The sequence below is a fragment of the Cetorhinus maximus genome, chromosome 2 (assembly GCF_964194155.1).
Source record: "Cetorhinus maximus chromosome 2, sCetMax3.hap1.1, whole genome shotgun sequence".
In the NCBI taxonomy this organism is placed as follows: Eukaryota; Metazoa; Chordata; class Chondrichthyes; order Lamniformes; family Cetorhinidae; genus Cetorhinus; species Cetorhinus maximus.
Window position 1 is genome coordinate 185,970,817 of NC_135880.1, and position 19,699 is coordinate 185,990,515.

Below are 19,699 nucleotides of genomic sequence, written 5' to 3' on the forward strand. Positions count from 1 at the left end.
TAGAAAGGGAGAAATTGTTCCCATTGGTGGAAGAATCGTGAACCAGAGGGCACAGATTTAAGGTAATTGGCATAAGAAGCAATGGCTGCCTTAAAAACTCTCATGCAGCAAGTGGTAAGGATCTGGAATGCACTACCTGAGAGTACGGTGGAGGAAGATTCAATTGAGGCGTTCAAAAGGGAAATCGGATCATTATCAGAAAAGGAAAATTTGCAGGGCTGAGGGGAAAAGGCAGGCCGAGTGGCTCTCAGTGAGTTGCTCCTTCAGAGGGCCAGCACAGACAATTGTCTAAATGGCCTGCATCTGTGCTCTAATCATTCTATGATTTCTCCAATTACCTTTTGAAAGCTACTATTGAGAATCTATCGAGCAGAGCATTCCAAAACTAAACCACTCATCGCATAAAATATCCTCTGGTATTTCGCCAATCACTTCAGATCAATGCCCTCTGGTTTTTGACCCTTCAATCACGAGAAACACTTTCTCTTTATTTATTCATGAAGTTAAACACCTCCGACAAATCTCTTAGCCTTCTATGCTCTCTTCAGCCTTTCTTGTAACTGTAATCCCTCATGCCAATAACTATTCCAGTAAATTCCTGTACAAAGCCTTCACATCCTTAAAATGTGGTACTCAGAACTGAACAATAATCCAGCTGGGGCCAAACTTCTGTTTTATATAGGTTTGTGTAACTTTCCAGCTTTTGTACTCTCTGCCTCTATTTATAAAAGCAAGGATCTCATATGCTTTATTAATTATTTTGTTAACCAACTCTGGTGCATTCAAGGGTTTGTGCACATTCACACACACCTTTTTCTTATTATTCAATCACGGGATGTGGGCTTCGCTGGCTGGGTCAGCATTTATTGCCCATCCCTGGTTGCCCTTCAGAAGGTGGTGGTCAGCTGCCTTCATGAACCGCTGCAGTCCATGAGGTATAGGTACACCCACAGTGCTGTTAAGTAGTGAGTTCCAGGATTTTGACCCAGCGACAGTGAAGGAACGGCGATATATTTCCAAGTCAGGGTGGTGAGTGGCTTAGAGGGGAACTTGCAGGTGGTGGTGTTCCCATGTGTCTGCTGTCCTTGTCCTTCTTGATGGCAGTGGTCATGAGTTTGGAAGGTGCTAAGGAGCCTTGGTGAATTCCTGCAGTGCATCTTGTAGATGGTACACACTGCTGCTTCTGCGTGCCAGTGGTGGTGTGAGTGAATGTTTGTGGATGTGGTGCCAATCAAGCGGGCTGCTTTGTCCTGGACGATAGCTTCTTGAGCGTTGTGGGAGCTGCATTCATCCAGGCAAGTGGAGAATATTCCATCACACTCCTGACTCGTGTCTTGTAGATGGTGGACAGGCTTTGGGGAGTCAGGTGGTGAGTTACTCGTCACAGGGTTCCTAGCCTCTGACCTGGTCTTGTAGCCACAGTATTTATATGGCTAGTCCAGTTCAGTTTCTGGTCAATGCTAATCCCCAGGATGTTGATGGTGGGGGATTCAGTGATGGTAGTGACGTCAAGGGGTGATGGTTAGATTCTTTCTTGTTGGTGATGGTTATTGCCTGGCACTTGCGTGGTGCGAATGCTACTAGCCACTTGTCAGCCCAAGCCTGGATATTGTCCATGCCTTGCTGCATTTGGACATGGGCTACTTCAGTATCTGAGGAGTTGCGAGTGATGCTAAACATTGTGTAACCAGCGAACATCCCCACTTCTGACCTTATGATGGAAGGAAGGTCATTGATGAAGCAGCTGAAGATGGTTGGGCTGAGTACACTACCCTGAGGGACTCCTGCAGTGATGTCCTGGAGCTGAGATGACTGACCTCCAACAACCACAACCAACTTCCTTTGTTCTACGTATGACTCCAATCAGTGGAGAGTTTTCCCCGATTCCCATTGACTCCAGTTTTGCTCGGGCTCTTTGCTGCCACACTCGGTCAAATGCAGCCTTGATACTTAGGCATATAAACATTAAAAGGAGAATAAGAGAAGGGGTGAGGCAGATTTTGGAGAAATGCATGGGGACAGAGGAACTAAATTACAGCTTTGTGTCTGTCTTTACCAAGGGAGAAGATACTGAAGTCATAATAAAAGAGGGAATAGCTGAGATAACAGATGGGCTGGGAGATGATAGAAAGGCTGGCAGTATTTGAAGTTGATAAGTCACCAGGACCGGATCTGATGCATCTGCTGATATTGAGGGAAGGAAGGATAGAAATTGCTAAGGCACTAGCTATAATCTTCCAATCAGCCTTCGATACAGCAGTGGTGCCAGAGGGCTGGAGAATTGAATATGTACACCCTTGTTCAAGGAAGGGTGAAAAGATAAACCCAGCAACTACAGGCCAGTCAGTTTAACGTCAGTGGTGGGAAAGCTTTTAGAAACAATAATTCAGACAAAATTAACAGTCATTTGAACAAATATAGATTAATTAAGGAAAGCCAGTGCAGATTTGTTAAAAGCAAATCACATTAACTAACTTAATTGTGTTTTGTTTTCTAATGAGATAAAGGAGGTTGATGTGGCGTATATGGACTTCCAAAAGGAGTTTGATAAAGCTCCATATCATCAGCTTGTCAGCAAACTTGAAGCCCATGGAAAGGAACTGTTTAACATGGCTATATAAAATAACAAAATGCTAGAAATGCTCAGCAGGTCTGGCAGCACCTGGCAAGAGAGGAACAGAGTTAACGCTTCAGGTCTGTGACCTTTCATCAGAACTGGAATCAGAGTCTTATTCAAAATTATGACTTGAAATGTGAACTTTTTCTCTCACCAGAGATGCTATCAGACCTGTTGACTATTTCCATTTTATTCCAATTTTTATTTCAGATTTCCAGCATCTGCAGTATTTTGTTTGTGGATACAAATTTGGCTGAGTGACAGGAAACAGAATAGCAGCAAATGGTTGCTTTTCAGACTGGAGGAAGATACGCTGGGGGTTGGGAGTGGTGGGGGGGAGGGGGTGGGTGGTGGTGGTGGTTGGGGGGCAGTTTCGGATAACATGATCCCTGCTTTTCTTGATCTATATCACTGACCATGATTTGGAAGTGCAAGGAACAATTTCAATACTTGCATTTGATACAAGATTTTGAAGCATTGCGAACTGTAAAGAATATAGTGATAGACTTCAAGAGGACAGGAAAGGGTGAACATGTGGCAGATGAAATTTAATTTAGAGAAATGTAAAGTGATACATTTTGGTAAGATGGTTGAGGAAAAGCAATTTAAAATAACAGGCAAAGTTCTGAAGGGAGTGTAAGAACAGAGAGACATATGCTCACAAATGGTTAAAGGTGGCAGCACTAGCTGAGAAAGTGGTTATAAAGGCATACAGAATCTTTGGCTATATAAAGGGAGGCATAGAGTACAAAATCAAAGAAGTTTTGATGAACTAACACTGGTTCAGCCTCAACTAGATTATGGTGTCCAATTCTTGGCACTGCGCTTTCAGAAGGATGTGAAAGTTTTAGAGAAGGTGCAGAAATTACTTATGAGAATTGTTCCAGGGATGAGGGGCTTCAGTGATATTATGGGGTGGAGGGGGGAGCGGGCGGGATGGTGGAGGGGGATTGGGTGTGGTAGAAAAAGAGGGCAGAGATCAGATCAGCTGGGGGGGGGTGGGGTGGGGAAGAGAAGAGCTCTCCACCTTCTCCAATCTATCTCCCCCGCCTTGTCTTCCCTCTGTCTCTCTCCGCTCCTCCATGATCTCCCTCCCCCCTCCCTGATCCTCTCTCACCCTCTCCCAGGCTGCTACCCCCACCGTTTCCCCACCGGGCTCTGCATCCAGAAAGGAGAAAGGTTGAATTCAAAACACACAATTCTCAATGCTGGGTAGATTCTCTGAGCTTATGGCCAATCAATTGAACACTCACTTGGTTCCAAACGTATTCTGGAAACAGTGCGCGGCTGACACAAGCCAGCGGTTGGAGATCACTGAGGCCCCACACGTATTTCCATGATTCCTCACATGAAGGCTGACCTGCCAGGGCCATTCGCCAATCTCCGCATCCACACCTCCCACAATACGAGAGTGTTTATATGGTCGAGTTCCACAACCTGTAGACATCAGGAATCTGAGTTAGAGCAGTTGGAACTCTCAGCATATGCACATGTTCCCCACAGGACCAGATCACAAGCCCTTCCTCGATCCTGTCACAGTTTCAAGAATTCTGGACATGACTGGTTATGGTATTGTGCAGTCACTGTGTTCGGGGATCACTCATCCACTCAGGCATCGTAAAAATGACTGAAAAACAGGCCTGAGGTACGAAGTGCCTACCTTAGGCCCATATCTGATCCTATTTTGTCAATGTTCATTCATATCAAGTCGCCCTCTCTCAAATACACTGTACCCCATCCAACACACTCTCTCTCTCTCTCTCACACTCAGTATCCTATACAATTCCCACCCTCTCTCACACACTGTACCCCATCCAACTCTCCACCCTCACTCATACACACTGTGCCCCATCCAACTCCCCACCCTCACTAACACACTGTACCCCATCCTACCCCCACCCTCACACACAGCACCCCATCCAATTCACCACTCTCTCACACACACTGCACCGCGCCCAAATCCCCACCCTCGCATACACTGTATCGCATCCAACTCCCCACTCTCCCTCTCACACACACTCTACCTCATTCACCCGCCACTCCCCCTCTCACACAAACTGCCCCATCCAATTCCCCACCCTCTCAGACACGCACACTGTACCCCATCCTACTCCCACCCTCACACACACAGCACCCCATCCAATTCCCCACTCTCTCACACACTCTGCACAGCGCCCAAATCCCCACCCTCGCATACACTGTACCGCATCCAACTCCCCACTCTCCCTCTCACACACACTGTACCTCATTCACCCGCCACTCCCTCTCTCACACAAACTGCCCCATCCAATTCCCCACCCTCAGACACACACACTGTACCCTGTTCACTACCTCACTCTCTCTCACAGAGTGCCCCATCCTACCCCCCTTCACCCCCACACACACACTGCACCCCAGCCAACTCCCCACCCCCTCTCTCACACTGTATCCCATCCAGCTCCCCACCCTTTCTCACACTCTACCCCATCCAACTCCCCACCCTCTCTCACACACTGTACCCCATCCAACTCTCCACCTCTCTCTCTCACACTGTACCCCATCCAACTCCCCACCCCCTCACACACTGTACCCTACCAATTCCCCACCCTCTCACACACTGCACCTCATCCAACTCCCCACCCTCTCTCATACACACTGTGCCCATTCACCTCCCCACTCTGTCACACACTGCCCCATCCAACTCCCCGTCCCCCCACACACACACTGTTCCCCATACAGCTCCCCAGCCTCACACACACACACTGAACCCCATCCAACTCCCCACATCTCTCACTGTATCCCATCCAGCGCCCCACCCTCTCTCGCACACACTGTGCCACATCCAAGACCCCACCCTCCCACACACACACACTGTACCCCAGCCAAGCCCCCACCCTCACACACACACACACACACACACACACACACACACACAGTACCCCATACAACTCTCTACCCTGTCGCATGCACACTGCACACTATCCAGCTCCCCACACACTCACACGGGGGTGGGGGGGTGGTGTGTGTGTGTGTGTGTGGGTGTGTGTGTGAAATAGGAGGTGCATTGCACTATTGATCAAGGAGTCGATTACTGCAGAAAGGAAAGATGGTATCTTAGAGGATTCCTCAAGTGAGGCCATATGGGTAGAACTTAAAAACAAAAAGGGGGCAATCACTTTACTGGGGGTGCACTATTGACCTCCAAACAGTCAGGGGGAGATAGAGGAGCAGATATGTAGGCAAATCTCAGAAGTGTGAAAATAATAGGGTAATATAGTAGGGGGATTTCAACTTGCTCAATAACAAACTGAGATAGTCTTAGCTTAGAGGAGGAGAAATTCTTAAAGTGCATCCAGGAGAGCTTTTTGAGCCAGCACGGAGAAAGTCTTACAAGAGAAGGGGCGACACTGGACCTAATCTTAGGGAATGAAGCCAAGCAAGGAGTAGAATTGTCAGTGGGGAGGCATTTTGGGGATAGTGACCATAACTCTAAGATTTAAGGTAGTTACGGAAGAGGGTAAAGATGGAGAAGAAATAAAGGTCCCGAATTGGGGGAAGGCCGATTTCAATATAAGACAAGACAGGATCTGGCCAAAGTGGACTGGGAGCAGCTACTTGTAGGAAAATCTACATCAGACCAGTGGGAGTCATTCAAAAAGGAAATAGTGAGAGTTCAGGGCCAACATGTTCCCGTAAAGGTGAAAGGTGGGACCAACAAGTCCACGGAACCCTGGGTGGCAAGGGATATAAAGGACTGGACAAAGTTAAAAAAAAAAAGAGGCTTTTGGCAGATACAGAGGGGTTAAAACAGCAGAAGCCCTAGAGGAGTATAGAAAGTTTAGGGGGGGTACTTAAAATAGTAATTAGGAGAGTGAAGAGGAGGCATGAAAAAACACTGGCAGACAAGACAAAGGAAAATCCCAAGGCATTTTATAAAGATATTAAGGGCAAGAGGATAACCAGGGAAAGAGTGGGGCCCATTAGGGACCAAAGTGGCAATCTGCATGGAGCTGGATGACATAGGTGAGGTTTTAAATGATTACTTCGCATCTGTGTTCACTATGGAGAAGCATGATGTAGGTGTAGAAATCAGGGAGGAGGTCTGTGATATACTTGGACAAATTAGCATTGAAAAGGAGGAGGTATTAGCAGGCCTAAAAGTGGACAAATCCCCAGGCCCAGATGAGTTGTATCCCAGGCTGCTATGTGAGGCAAGGGAGGAGATAGCAGGGGCTCTGGCACTAATTTTCAAATCCTCTCTGGCCACAAGAGAGGTGCTGGAGGACTGGAGGACAGCGAGTGTGATACCAGTATTCAAGAAGTGTAGTTGGGATAAAGCAGGTAATTATAAGGCCAGTGAGTCTTAACATCAATGGTAGGGAAACGATTGGAAAAAATTCTGAGGGACAGGATTAATCTCCACTTGGAGAAACAGGGATTAATCAGGGATAGTCAGCATGGCTTTGTCGGACGAGATCATGTCTAACAAATTTGTCTGAATGTTTTGAGGAGGTGACTAGTTGTGTAGATGAGGGTAGTGCAATTGACATGGTCCACGTGGACTTCAGTAAGGCTTTTTACAAGGTGCTGTATGGGAGGATGGCCAAGAAGGTAAGAGCCCATGGGGTCCAGGACAATTTGGCAAATTGGATCCAAAATTGGCTTAGTGGTAGGAGGCAGAGGGTGATGGTCGAAGGTTGTTTTTGGGATTGGAAGCCTGTGACAAGTGCAGGGAGCGGTGCTGGGACCCTTGCTGTTTGTAGTGTACATTAATGATTTAGACGTGAATACAGGAGGTATGATCAGTAAGTTCGCAAATAACACGAAAATTGGTGGTGTCATATATAGTGAGGAGGAAAGCCTTAAATTACAGGACAGTATAGATGGGCCGGTAAGATGGGCAGAGCAGTGACAAATGGAATTTAATCACAAGAAGGGTGAGGTGTTGCATTTTGGGAGGACTAACATGGCAAAGGAATACACAATGAATGGTAAGACCCTAGGAAGTAGAGGATCAGAGGGACCTTGGTATACATGTCCATAGATCCTTGAAGGCAGCAGCACAGGTAGATAAGGTGATTAAGAAGGCATATGGAATCCTTGCCTTTATAAGCCGAGGCATAGAATATAAGAACAGGGAGGTTATGTTGGAGCTGTATAAAATGCTAGTTAGGCCACAGCTAGAGTACTGTGTGCAGTTCTGGTCGCCACACTACAGGAAGGATTGCACTGGAGAGGGCGCCGAGGAGATTCACAAGGATGTTCCCTGGGCTGGAACGTTTCATCTACAAAGAGAGACTGGATAGGCTCGAGTTGTTTTCCTTTGATCAGAGAATGCTGAGGGGGGAACCTGATAGATGTATACAAAATTATGAGGGGCATAGATAGGGAAGATAGGAAGAACCTTTTCCCCTCAGAGGAGGTGTCAATAACCAGGGGCAAAGGTTTAAGGTAAGGGGCAGGAAGTTTAGAGGGGATTTGAGGGAAAAATGTTTTCACCCAGAGGGTGGTTGGAATCTGGAACACAGTACCTGAGGGGGTGGTGGAGGCAGGAACCCTCACAATATTTATGAAGTGTTTAGATAAGCACTGGAAATGCCTAAGCATACAGGGCTACAAGCCAAGTGCTGGAAAATGGGATTAGAATAGATAGGTGCTTGATGGCTGGCTCAGACACAATGGGCTGAAGGGCGTGTATCTGTGCCTTATAATTCTATGACCATGACCCATCTAACTCGCCAACCTCTCACACCCAGTATCCCATTCAACTCCCATCCTCTTCCACACTGTACCCTATCCAATTCCCCACCCTCCCCCACACAGTCACACTGTACCCCTTCCAGCTCCCCAAGCTCCCACAAACAAACACCGTACCCCATCCAACTTACCAACTTTTCCCACTGCACCCATCCAACTCCCAGACACACCCCCCAGAGTACTCCATCAACTCCTCACCTTTCCATTGACAGAATCTCAAATGGTCACAGGCTAAGGAGAGATTGTGGGTGAATTCCCACTTGCGTTCCCGCCCTCACATAGCCCTGTTGGAGAAGCTTGAAGATCTCCATACTTTTCCCAACGCCCCAGTGGAGAGGGGTCATGTCTCCCCTTCCACCTGCTCTCCAGCCCAGCCAACTCGGCTGAGTACAATGAGACAGAATGCTCAGCTCGGGGAATTGTAGTTTCTTTCTGCCTTAATCAATGCTAAACAAGCTCCCTACTGGAAGCAGCTGAATTGGTAGCATAAATTGAAATAAATTAGTCTGATATTATAGACATATATGATAGCCATTACAGTGATGAGCTTGTAAGTGACCAGGGCTAGGAGCTGATTAATCAAGGCTATTTCTCATTTCAGAAGGCTAGGAAGGAAAAAAAGGTGATGTAGCTCTGTTAATAAAAGATGAGATCAATAGAGTAGTGAGATCTTGGCTCGGAAAGGGAAGATGTAGAATCAATTTGGGTGGAGATAAAAGCCAAGAAAAGTAGTTACTGGTGAGTAGTTTTTAGCATTCCTAACAGTAACTAAGCTTTAGGAAAAAGTATATATCAAGAAATACAAACATATATACAAACATATGAAGGAGGAGCAGAAGCAAGCCATTTGACCCCTCTGGTCTGCTCTGCCATTCAATAAGATCATGGCTGATATTTGTGTTTTGAATTCCACATTCCCATCTAACCTGATAATATTCAATTCCCTTGCCTAACAAGAACCTATCTACCTCTGCCTTAAAAATATTCAATGACCCCACCTCCACTGCCTTCTGAGGCAGAGTGTTCCAAAGTCGCACAACCCTCAGAAAAAATTTCTCCTTGTCCCCTAATTCTAAAACAGTGCCCCCCTAGTTCTGAACTCACCCACAAGAGGAAACATCCTTTTTAAGTCCATCTTGTCAATACCGTTCAGGATCTTATATAGTTCAATCAAGTTACCCCTCATTCTTCTGACTCCAGTGGAAACGAGCCCAGTCTGTCTAACCTTCCCTCATAAGACAACCCGCTGATTCCAGGTATCAATCTGGTAAATCTCCTGTGAACCACCTCTAATGCATTTACATTCTTCCCTAGATAAGGAGACCAAAATTGCACACAGTATTCGAGATGTGGTCTCACCAATGCTCTGGATAACAGAAGCATAACATCCCTACACTCATTTTCAATTCCTCTCATAAAGGAAAACATTCCATTAACCTTCTTACTAGGGGAGGTGCTGGCATAGGGGTATTGTTACTGGACTGGTAATCCAGAGACCCAGGGGACCTGGGCTCAAATCCCACCATGGCAGATGATGGAATTTGAATTCAATATGAAAACAATATCTGGAAGTCTGATGATAACCATAAAACCATTGCCGATTGTCATAAACACTCACCTAGTTCACTAATGTCCTTTAGGGAAGGAAATTCGCCACCTTTACCTAGTCTGGCTTACATGTGAGCCCAGACCCACAGCAATGCGGTTGACACAAAGCTGGTTGGGAGGGTGAGCTGTGAGGAGGATGCAGAGATGCTTCAGTGTGATTTGGACAAGCTGAGTGAGAGGGCAAATGCATGGCAGATGCAGTATAATGTGGATAAATGTGAGGTTATCCACTTTGGTAGCAAAAACAGGAAGGCAGATTATTATCTGAATGGCTATAAATTGAGAGAGGGCAATGTGCAACGAGACATGGATGTCCTCGTACACCAGTCGCTGAAGGTAAGCATGCAGGTGCAGCAGGCGGTAAAGAAGGCAAATGGTATGTTGGCCTTCATAGTGAGAGGATTCGAGTACAGGAACAAGGATGTCTTGCTGCAATTATACGGGGCCTTGGGTGAAGCCACACCTGGAATATCATGTGCAGTTTTGGTCTCCTTATCTGAGGAAGGATTTTCTTGCTATAGATGGAGTGCAGCAAAGGTTTACAAGACTGGTTCCTGGGATGACGTATGAGGAGAGATTGAGTCGGTTAGGATTATATTCGCTGGAGTTCAAAAGAATGAGGGGGGATCTCATTGAAACCTATAAAATTCTAACAGACTAGACAGGGTAGATGCAGAAAGGATGTTCCCGATGGTGGGTGAGTCCAGAACCAGGGTCACAGTCTGAGGATACGGGGTAAACCAATTAGGACTGAGATGAGGAGAAATTTCTTCACTCAGAGTGGTGAGCCTGTGGAATTCCCTACCACAGAAAGTAGTTGAGGCCAAAAAATTGTATGTTTTCATGAAGAAGTTAGATATAACTCTTGGCAAAAGGGAGCAAAGGATATGGGGAGAAAGCGGGAGCAGGCTATTGAGTTGAATGATCAGCCATAATCATAATGAAGGGTGGAGCAGGCTCGAAGGGCCGAATGGCCTACTCCTGCTCCTACTTTCTATGACTCTTAAATGCTCTATAAACAAGGGCAATTAGGGATAGGCAATAAATGCTGGCTTAGCCAGTGATGCCCACATCCCATGAACAAATAAAAAAATTACTTGCTGTACCTGCATACTAACTTTTTGTGACTCATGCACTAGAACACCTAAATCCCTCTGCGCCTCGGAATTCTGCAGCCCTTCTCCTTTTAAATAATACTCTGCTTTTTATTCTTCCTGCCAAAATGAAAAACTTCACATTTTCCCACATTATACTCCATCTGCCAGATTTTTTTCCCCACTCAATCAACTTACCCATATCCATCTGCAACCTCACGTTCTCTTCCCAACATACTTTCCCTCCTATCTTTGTGTCATCTGCCTTCGCTCCCCTCATCTAAGTCATTGATATAAATTGTAAAAAGTTGAGGCTCCAGCAGAGACCCCTGTCGGGCTCCACTCATCACATCCTGCCAATCAGACAAAGACCCATTTAAGAATGGTCTCTGTTTTCTGCCAGCTAGCCAATCTTCTATCTTTGCTAATATGTTACCCCCTTACACCATGAGCTTTTATTTTCCACAATAACCTTTGATGCGGCACCTTATCAAATGCCTTCTGTAAGTACAAGTACAGCATGTCTACAGGCTCCCTTTTAACCACAGCGTATGTTGCTGCTTCAAAGAGCTCCAATAAATTGGTTAAACATGATTTCACTTTATGCTGATTCTTCCCGATTACCTTGAGTTTCTCTAAGTGTCCAGCTATAATCTCCTTAAACCTTTGTCTGCACTGGAGTGCTCCTATGGGCTGCATTAGAGTGCTTACATTGGAGTTTGGTGAGACAGAGAGTTTGGTGAAGAGGGAAGGATTCTTTCATTTTCTACCTTTTCTCAGTAAGAAGAGCAGCAGCCTTTGTAAGTAGGGCCTGGTGAGTATTTCTTCTGTCGTCAGCATTCTCTAAACTAGAGGAAGTAAAGGAAGTAATTTAAAGATAAGTCATGGCAGGGCAGCTCGGCCAAGTAGAATGCTCCCTCTGTACAATGTGGGAAGTCAGGGACAATTCCAGCGTCCAGGACAACGACATGTCTCCAACTGCAGCTACTCGAAATCAGTGTTTCAGAGCTGGATCTGCGGCTTGGAGTCATTGTGGATAGCATGTACAGTGAGGTGGTCACAATGCAGGTAAAGAATGCACAGGCGGAAAGAGAATGGGTGACCTTCAGACAGATTAAAGGCACTAGGCAGGTAGTGCAGGAGTCCCCTGGGTCCATCTCCCTCTCTAACAGATTTTCCGTTTTGGATACTGCTGGGGGAGATGGTTTCTCAGGGGAATGCAGCAAGAGCCAAGTCCGTGGCAGCAAAAATGGCTCAGTTGCACAGGTGGGGAGAAAAAAAGTGTGGAAGGGCATGAGCGATCGGGGATTCTACTGTAAGGGGAACAGATAGACTTTTCTGCGGCTGCAGATATGACACCAGGATGGTATGTTGCCTCCCTGGTGTCAGAGTCAAGGATTTCACTGAACAGCTGCAGGACATTCTGAAGGGGGAGGGTGAACAGCCAAAGGTCCTGGTTCATATCGGTACCAACGACATAGCTAAAAAGAAGGATGAGGTCCTGCAAGCAGAATGTAGGGAGGTAGCAAATAAAAAGTAGGACCTCAAAGGTAATAATCTCAGGGCTGCTCCCAGTGCCACATGCTAGTGAGATCAGGAATAGGAGAATAGACCAGATGAATGCGTGGCTGGAGAGATGTTGTAGGAGGGAGGGATTTAGATTCCTAAAGCATTGGGACTGATTCTGGAGTAGATGGGACCTGTAGAAGCTGGGTGTTTTGCACCCCAGCAGGACCGGGATCAATAACCTTGCAGGGGTGTTCATTAGTACTGTGGGGGAGGGTTTAAAATTAGACTGGCAGGGGGATGGGAACCTGAGCAGGGAGACACAAGAGAGGGAAACAAAGAAACGAATGAAAGACAGAAAAGTAGAAAGCAAAAGTAGAAGGCAGAGGAAACAAGGGTTAGCAACAATTAGGGCCATAGTACAAAAAGAATTGTGTAAAAATGTTAAAAAGACAAATCTAAAGGCACTGTATCTGAAAGCACGCAGCATTCGCAATGAAGTAGAGGAATTAACAGCGCAAATATGTAAATGAGTACGATATGATTGCGATTATGGAGTCATGGCTGCAGAGTGGTCAAGGCTAGGAACTGAATATCCAAGGGTACTCGATATTTAGGAAGGACAGGCAAAAAGGAAAAGGAGGTGGCATGGCGTTGTTAGTTAAGGATGAAATCAGTGCGAGAGTGAGAGAATATTGGCTCAGAAAATCGAGATGTAGCATCAGTTTGGGTGGAGCTAAGAAGCAACAAGGGGTGGAAACAATAGTGGGAGTTGTCTATAGGCCTCCAAACAGCAGTGAGAAGGTAGGGGACGGTATTAAACAAAAAATTAGAGATACATGTAACAAGAGTGCTACAGTAATCATGGGTGACTTTAATCTATATGTAGATTGGACAAACCAGATTAGCAATAATACTATGGCGGATGAATTCCTGGAGTGTGTATAAGATGGTTTTTTGGAACAGTATGTTTGGCAAACGGCTAGGGAACAGGCTGTCCTGGGTTTGGTATTATGCAATGAGAAGGGGTTAATTAATGTTCTTGTTGTGCAGGGCCCTTTAGGGAACAGTGACCATAACATGACAGAACTCTTCATTAGGATGGAAAGCGAAGTAGTCCGATCTGAAACTAGGGTCCTAAATCTGAACAAAGGAAACTACGAAGGTGTAAGGGGCGAGTTGGCTAAGATAGATTGGGGAGCTTCATTAAAAGGCATGACGGTAGATAGGCAATGGCTAATATTTAAGGAACAAATCTATGCATTGCAAAAGTTATACATTCCTTTCTAGTGCAAAAACACAACAGGAAAAACAGCCCAACCATGGCTAACAAAAGAAATTAGATCCAAAGAGAGTCATGTAAATTTGCTAGAAAAAGTAGCAAGCCCGAGGATTGGGAGTAGTTTAGAATTCAGCAAAGGAGGACCAGGCAATTGATTAAGAGGGGAAAATTAGAGTTTGAGAGTAAACTTGCAAGGAACATAAAAGTGGACTGTAAAAGCTTCTTCAAGTATGTAAATAGAAAAAGATTAGTGAAGACAAATGTAGGTCCCTTACATTCTGAAATGGGATAATTTAGAATAGAGAACAAGAAAATGGCAGAGCAATTAAACAACTACTTTAGATCTGTCTTCATGGAGGAAGACACAAAAATCTTCTCAGAAATGCTAGGAAGCCAAGGGTCCAGTGAGAAGGAGGAATTGAAGGAAATTAGTATTACTAAAACAATAATGCTGGAGAAATTAATGGGACTGAAAGATGATAAATCCCCAGGGCCTGATAATCTACATCCCAGGATGCTAAAGGAGGGGGCCATGGAAATAATGGATGCATTGTTTGTCACCTTCCAAAATTTTGTAGATTCTGGAACACTCCCGGCAGATTGGAGGGTGGCAAATATAACCCCATTATTTAAAAAAAGGAGGGAGGGAGAAAATAATGAATTAAAGACCAGTTAGCCTATCATCAGTAGTAGGGAAAATTCTAGAGTCTATTATAAAGGATGTGATAACAGGACACTTAGAAAATATCAACGGGATTGGACAAAGTCAATGTGGATTTATGAAAAGGAAATCACGATTGACAAACCCACTGGAGATTTTTGAGGACGTAACTAGCAGAATAGATAAGGGTGAACCAGTGGATGTGGGTATTTGGATTTTCAGAAAGCTTTTGATCAAGTCCCACATAAGAGAATAGTCTATAAAATTAAAGCATATGAGATTGGGGGTAATATATTGGCGTGGACTGAGAATTGGTTAGCAGACAGGAAACAGTAGGAATAAAAGGGTCTTTTTCGGAGTGCAGGCAATGACGAGTGGGGTACCGCAGGGATCAATGATTGGGCGCCAGCTATTCACAATATAGATCAATGATTTGGATGAGGGAATCAAACGTAATATTTCCAAGTTTGCTGACAACACAAAACTTGGTGGGAATGTGAGCCATGAGGAGGGTGTTAAGAGGCCTCAAGACGATTTAGACAGGTTGAGTGAGTGGGCAAATACATGGCAGATGCAGTATAACGTAGATACATGTGAAGTTATCCACTTCATTAGAAAAAGCAGAATGGCAGAGTATTATTTAAATTGTGATTGATTGGGAAATGTCGATGTACAAAGGGACCTGGGTGAACTTGTACACCAATCACTGAAAGCAAGCATGCAGTTAAGGCGGCAAATGGTATGTTGGCCTTCATTGCGAGAGGACTTGAGTACAGGAGCAAGGATGTCTTACTGCAGCTGTACAGGGTCTTGGTCAGACCACACTGGAGTATTGTGCATAGTTTTGGTCTCCTTATCTCAGAAATGATATACTTGGCTTAGAGGGAGTGCAGGGAAGGTTCACCAGACTAATTCATAGGATGGCAGGATTGTTGTATGAGGAGAAATTGGGCCGATTAGGCCTGTATTCACTGGAGTTTAGAAGAATGAGATGGGATCTCATTGAAATGTATAAAATTCTGAGAGTGATGGGCAGACTGGATACAGGGATGATGTTTCCTCTGGCTGGAGGGCTAGAATAAGGGGCCACAGTCTCAGGATACGGGGTGGGCCATTTAGGACTGAGATGAGAAGAAACTTCTTCACTTAGAGGGAGGTGAACCTGTGGAATTCTCTACCTCAGAAGGTTGTTGAGGCCAAGTCACTGAATATATTTAAGAAGGAAATAGGTAGATTTCTGGACTCTAAAGGTGTCATGGTGTATGGGGAGAGAGTAGGAGTATGGCATTGAGATAGAGGATCAGCCATGATCATATTGAATGGCAGAGCAGGCTCAAAGGGCCAAATGTCCTACTCCTGCTTCTATGTTTCTATGTTAATGGTCGATTGTAACAACTTCCCCATGACAGACGCCTTTCCTATTTTCTGCCTCCCTCCTTTCTTGAATAGAGGGGTTATATTTGCTACTTTCCAGTCTGAAGGAACCTTTCCAGAATCTAGTGAATTTTGGAAAATTAACACAACACACCTACTAACTGATCAGCCACCTTTTTAAGACCTGAGAATGAAGTCCAACAGGACCCAGAGACTTGTCGGCCCGCAGTTCCATCAGTTTGCTCAGTACCGCTTCCCTAGTGATTGTAATTTCACCAAGTTCCTCTCTCCCCTCCAGCTCATGGTGTACAGCTATTATTGGAATGTTTTTTGTATCCTCTATAGTGAAGGCTGAAGCAAAATATTTATTCATTTCATCTGCCATTTCCTTTTTATCTACCACTAACTCCCCATTCTCACACTGTAGAGAACCAACACTCACTTTACCTCTTTTCCTTTTAAATACCTCTAGAAATTCTTGCTATCCACTTCTACATTTCTAGCTAGCTTCCTCTCATACTCTAATTTCTTTCTCCTGATTAACCTTTTAGTCATTCTCTGCCATTCTTTATATTCTGACCAATCATCTGACCTGCCACTCATCTTTGCGCAGTTTATGCCTTTTCCTTAAGTTTGATGCATTCCTTAACTTCCTTAGTTAACCACGGATGGCGGGTCCTCCCCTTAGAATTTTTCTACATAGTAGGAATGTACTTACTGAGTATTCTGAAATATCCCCATACATGTCTGCCACTGCTTCTCTATTGATCTCTCGCCTGGCCTTGTTTCCCAGTTCACTACAGCTAGCTTTCACCACATCACTGTCCTTATTTAAGTTTAAAATACAAATCTTAAACCCACTCTTCTCCCTTTCAAGCTGGATGTAAAATTCAATCATATTGTGGTTGCTGCTACCTAGGTCTGTATTTACTCTGAGGTCATAAATTAATCCTGTCACATTACACAATACCAACTCTAATATAACCTGTTTGCGGGTTGGTTCCAGAACGTGCTGCTCTAAAAAAAACTCTTGAAAGCATTCTATGAACTCCTCACCGAGGCTACTACTGCCAATCTGATTTTTCCAATTTAAAGGTAGATTTAAATCACCCGTGATTATCGCTGTCACAAGCACCTAATATTATTTCTTGTATACTTTGTCCTATTGAGGTTACTAGCAGGGGGCCTGTAGACCACTCCCACTAGTGACTTCTTTCCCCTACTATTCTTTATCTCCACCCAAACCAATTTGACATCCTGATCTCCTCAACCAAGGTCATCTCTAACTATTGCACCAATGCCATCCTTGATCAACAGTGCTATCCCTCCACCTTTAGCTAGTTTCCTACCCTTCTTGAATATCATATAGCCCTCAATATTCAGGACCCAATTCTTCTTATCCTGCAGCCACATCCCCACAATGGCTATCAGATCATATTTATTTACTCTAATGTGTGCTAACATTCGTGCCACACAAGTGTCAGGCAATGACCATCTCCAACAAGAGAGAATCCAAACATTGCCCCTTGATGTTCAATGGCATTACCATCACCGAATACCTCATTATCAATATCCTCGGGGGGGTTATCATTGACCAGAAACAGAACTGGACTAGCCATATAAATACTGTGGCTACAAGACCAGGTCAGAGGCTAGGAAATGTGCAACGAGTAACTCACCTCCTAACTCTCCAAAGCCTGTCCACAAGGCACATGTCAGGACTGTGATGGAATACTCCCCACTTTCCTGGATGAGCACAGTTCCAACAACACTCAAGCTTGACACCATCCAGGACAAAGCAGCCCCTTGATTGGCACCATATCCACAAACATTCACTCACTCCATCACCGATGCACAGTAGCAGCAGTGTGTACCATCTACAAGATGCATGCAGGAATTCGCCAAGGCTCCTTCGACAGCACCTTCCAAACCGATGCCCACTACCATTTAGAAGGATAAGGGCAGCAAATAGATGGGAACACCACCACTTCCTGGCAGTTCCACTCCAAGTCACTCACCATCCTGACTTGGAAATACATCACCGTTCCTTCACTGTCACTGGGTCAAAATCCTGGAACTCCCTTCCTAACAGTACTGTGGGTGTATCTACACCACTTGGACTGCAGCGGATCAAGGAGGCAGCACACCACCATCTTCTCAAGAGCAACTAGGGATGGGTAATAGCCAGCGAAGCCCATGTTGCATGAATGAATAAAAAAAATCATTTACTTTGTTGTGAATGTGACGCACATTCAGATACAAAGCCCTTAGTTTTGCCTTTTTGTTAACTTTGTAACATCTAGTCTTGACTATTGGTGTTTTCTTAGGTTTTATCTCTGTTATCTCCTGCTATTCTACGACCCTCATTTCCCATATTACTATTATCTTGAATCTAACCCTTGATTTGCCATATCTGCCCAAGCTTGATCCCTACAAGCAAATAATATGCGCATGTAAGAAGTATCTGGCAATAATCATGGGTGATTTTAATCTTTAGATTGGATGATTTAAAATTGGCTAAGGTAGCCTGGAAGGCGAGTTCATAAGAGAGTATTTGAAGAGTTGTTTGGTTGCATAGAAGTTGAGTATTGCTGAAAAAGACATTTTCTTGAAGCTTTTCATCTTGCACTCATCAGGACCATCGCAAGAATACCAATGTCAGGGGAAGCAACAACTTTATACTGTAGAAGAGACTGCTGATTGGTTGGCAAGTGGACTCTGATTGGTAGAGGCGTTGCCATGGAGAATGCACCATTTAATGGTGACTGACACTTAAATTTCAAACAATGCTTGGCAGTTAAATCAAGATACCTCGATTCTGATTCATCAAGGCATTGCCTTGGAGAATGAACCAGCCAATGGCTATCACTTATTTTGTTTAGCTGAAACAGGCACAATTGCTTTTTTTTTTGCACACATTGCACCTGTTTCAGCTTCAAGACAATCGCTGATAGTTTCAATCCAGATTTTATTGATTAAATTTAAATTCCACCAGCTGCAGCAGGTGGGATTTGAACCTGTACCCCCAGAGCATTAGCCTCAGTCTCTGAATTACTAGTCCAGTGACATTACCACTATCTCCCAAAGCCAAGGTTGGATCAACCATGATCTTACTGAATGGAAGAGCAGGCACCCCAAATAGCCTACTCCTGCTCCTATTTTTCTTATGACCTTATGTTTGGTATCTCCCTCACTCTAAGAAGGGTGGAAAGGATTTAGTTCAACCAACAGTAATAAGGAACACAGAAAGCCTAGTGGCTGAGATGCAACACAATGAATGCTTACTACAATTCTGCTCATCTGAACCGTCTGCACAATCCCGTGTTCCATCACACTCTGGATTCTTCTTTCGGATACAGAGATTATTGCTGCATTTGTAGGTAGACGCGGTGCAGGGGACCGAGCTGCTTTCTGCACAGAGGAAACAAACATCCAGTCCATCAGTCAGCCAGCAAATGAGCCCCACAGCTCAATGTTTCATGATCAATAGCTCCAACTTAAGCAACGTAAAGGTACTAAACAATAGTCAGTACATGTACCGGACCCCTTATCCGGCACCCGAAAATCCAGAAGGACCCAAAAACCGGGACAGACATATTTTTTATTATCAAAGGGCCGATTTACAGGATTCCATTTATGGCCCCAAACACAATTATTTTTCCCCTGTTAGTTAGCTCTTTTACCATTGGTCGTTCTTTCAGCACTGGTAGAGAGGTACTTCCGGTAAGTTGTGTTTCCAGGTCATAAGAACATAACATAAGAACATAAGAACTATGAGCAGGAGTAGGCAATTCAGCCCCTCGAGCCTGCCGCGCCATTCA

General features: G+C 44.8%; 1 protein-coding gene across 1 annotated transcript in view; it reads right to left on the minus strand.

The window, feature by feature from the left end:
* LOC144668511 (suppressor of tumorigenicity 14 protein homolog) overlaps positions 1-19,699 on the minus strand; it is an 80,828-nt gene that overhangs the window by 10,742 nt on the left and 50,387 nt on the right. The window contains exons 15-16 of the mRNA XM_078530607.1: positions 19,164-19,289; positions 3,871-4,054 (exon numbers count right to left, since the gene is read on the minus strand). Coding sequence (XP_078386733.1) covers positions 3,871-4,054; positions 19,164-19,289 — 310 coding nt within the window. The remainder of the gene's footprint in view (positions 1-3,870; positions 4,055-19,163; positions 19,290-19,699) is intronic.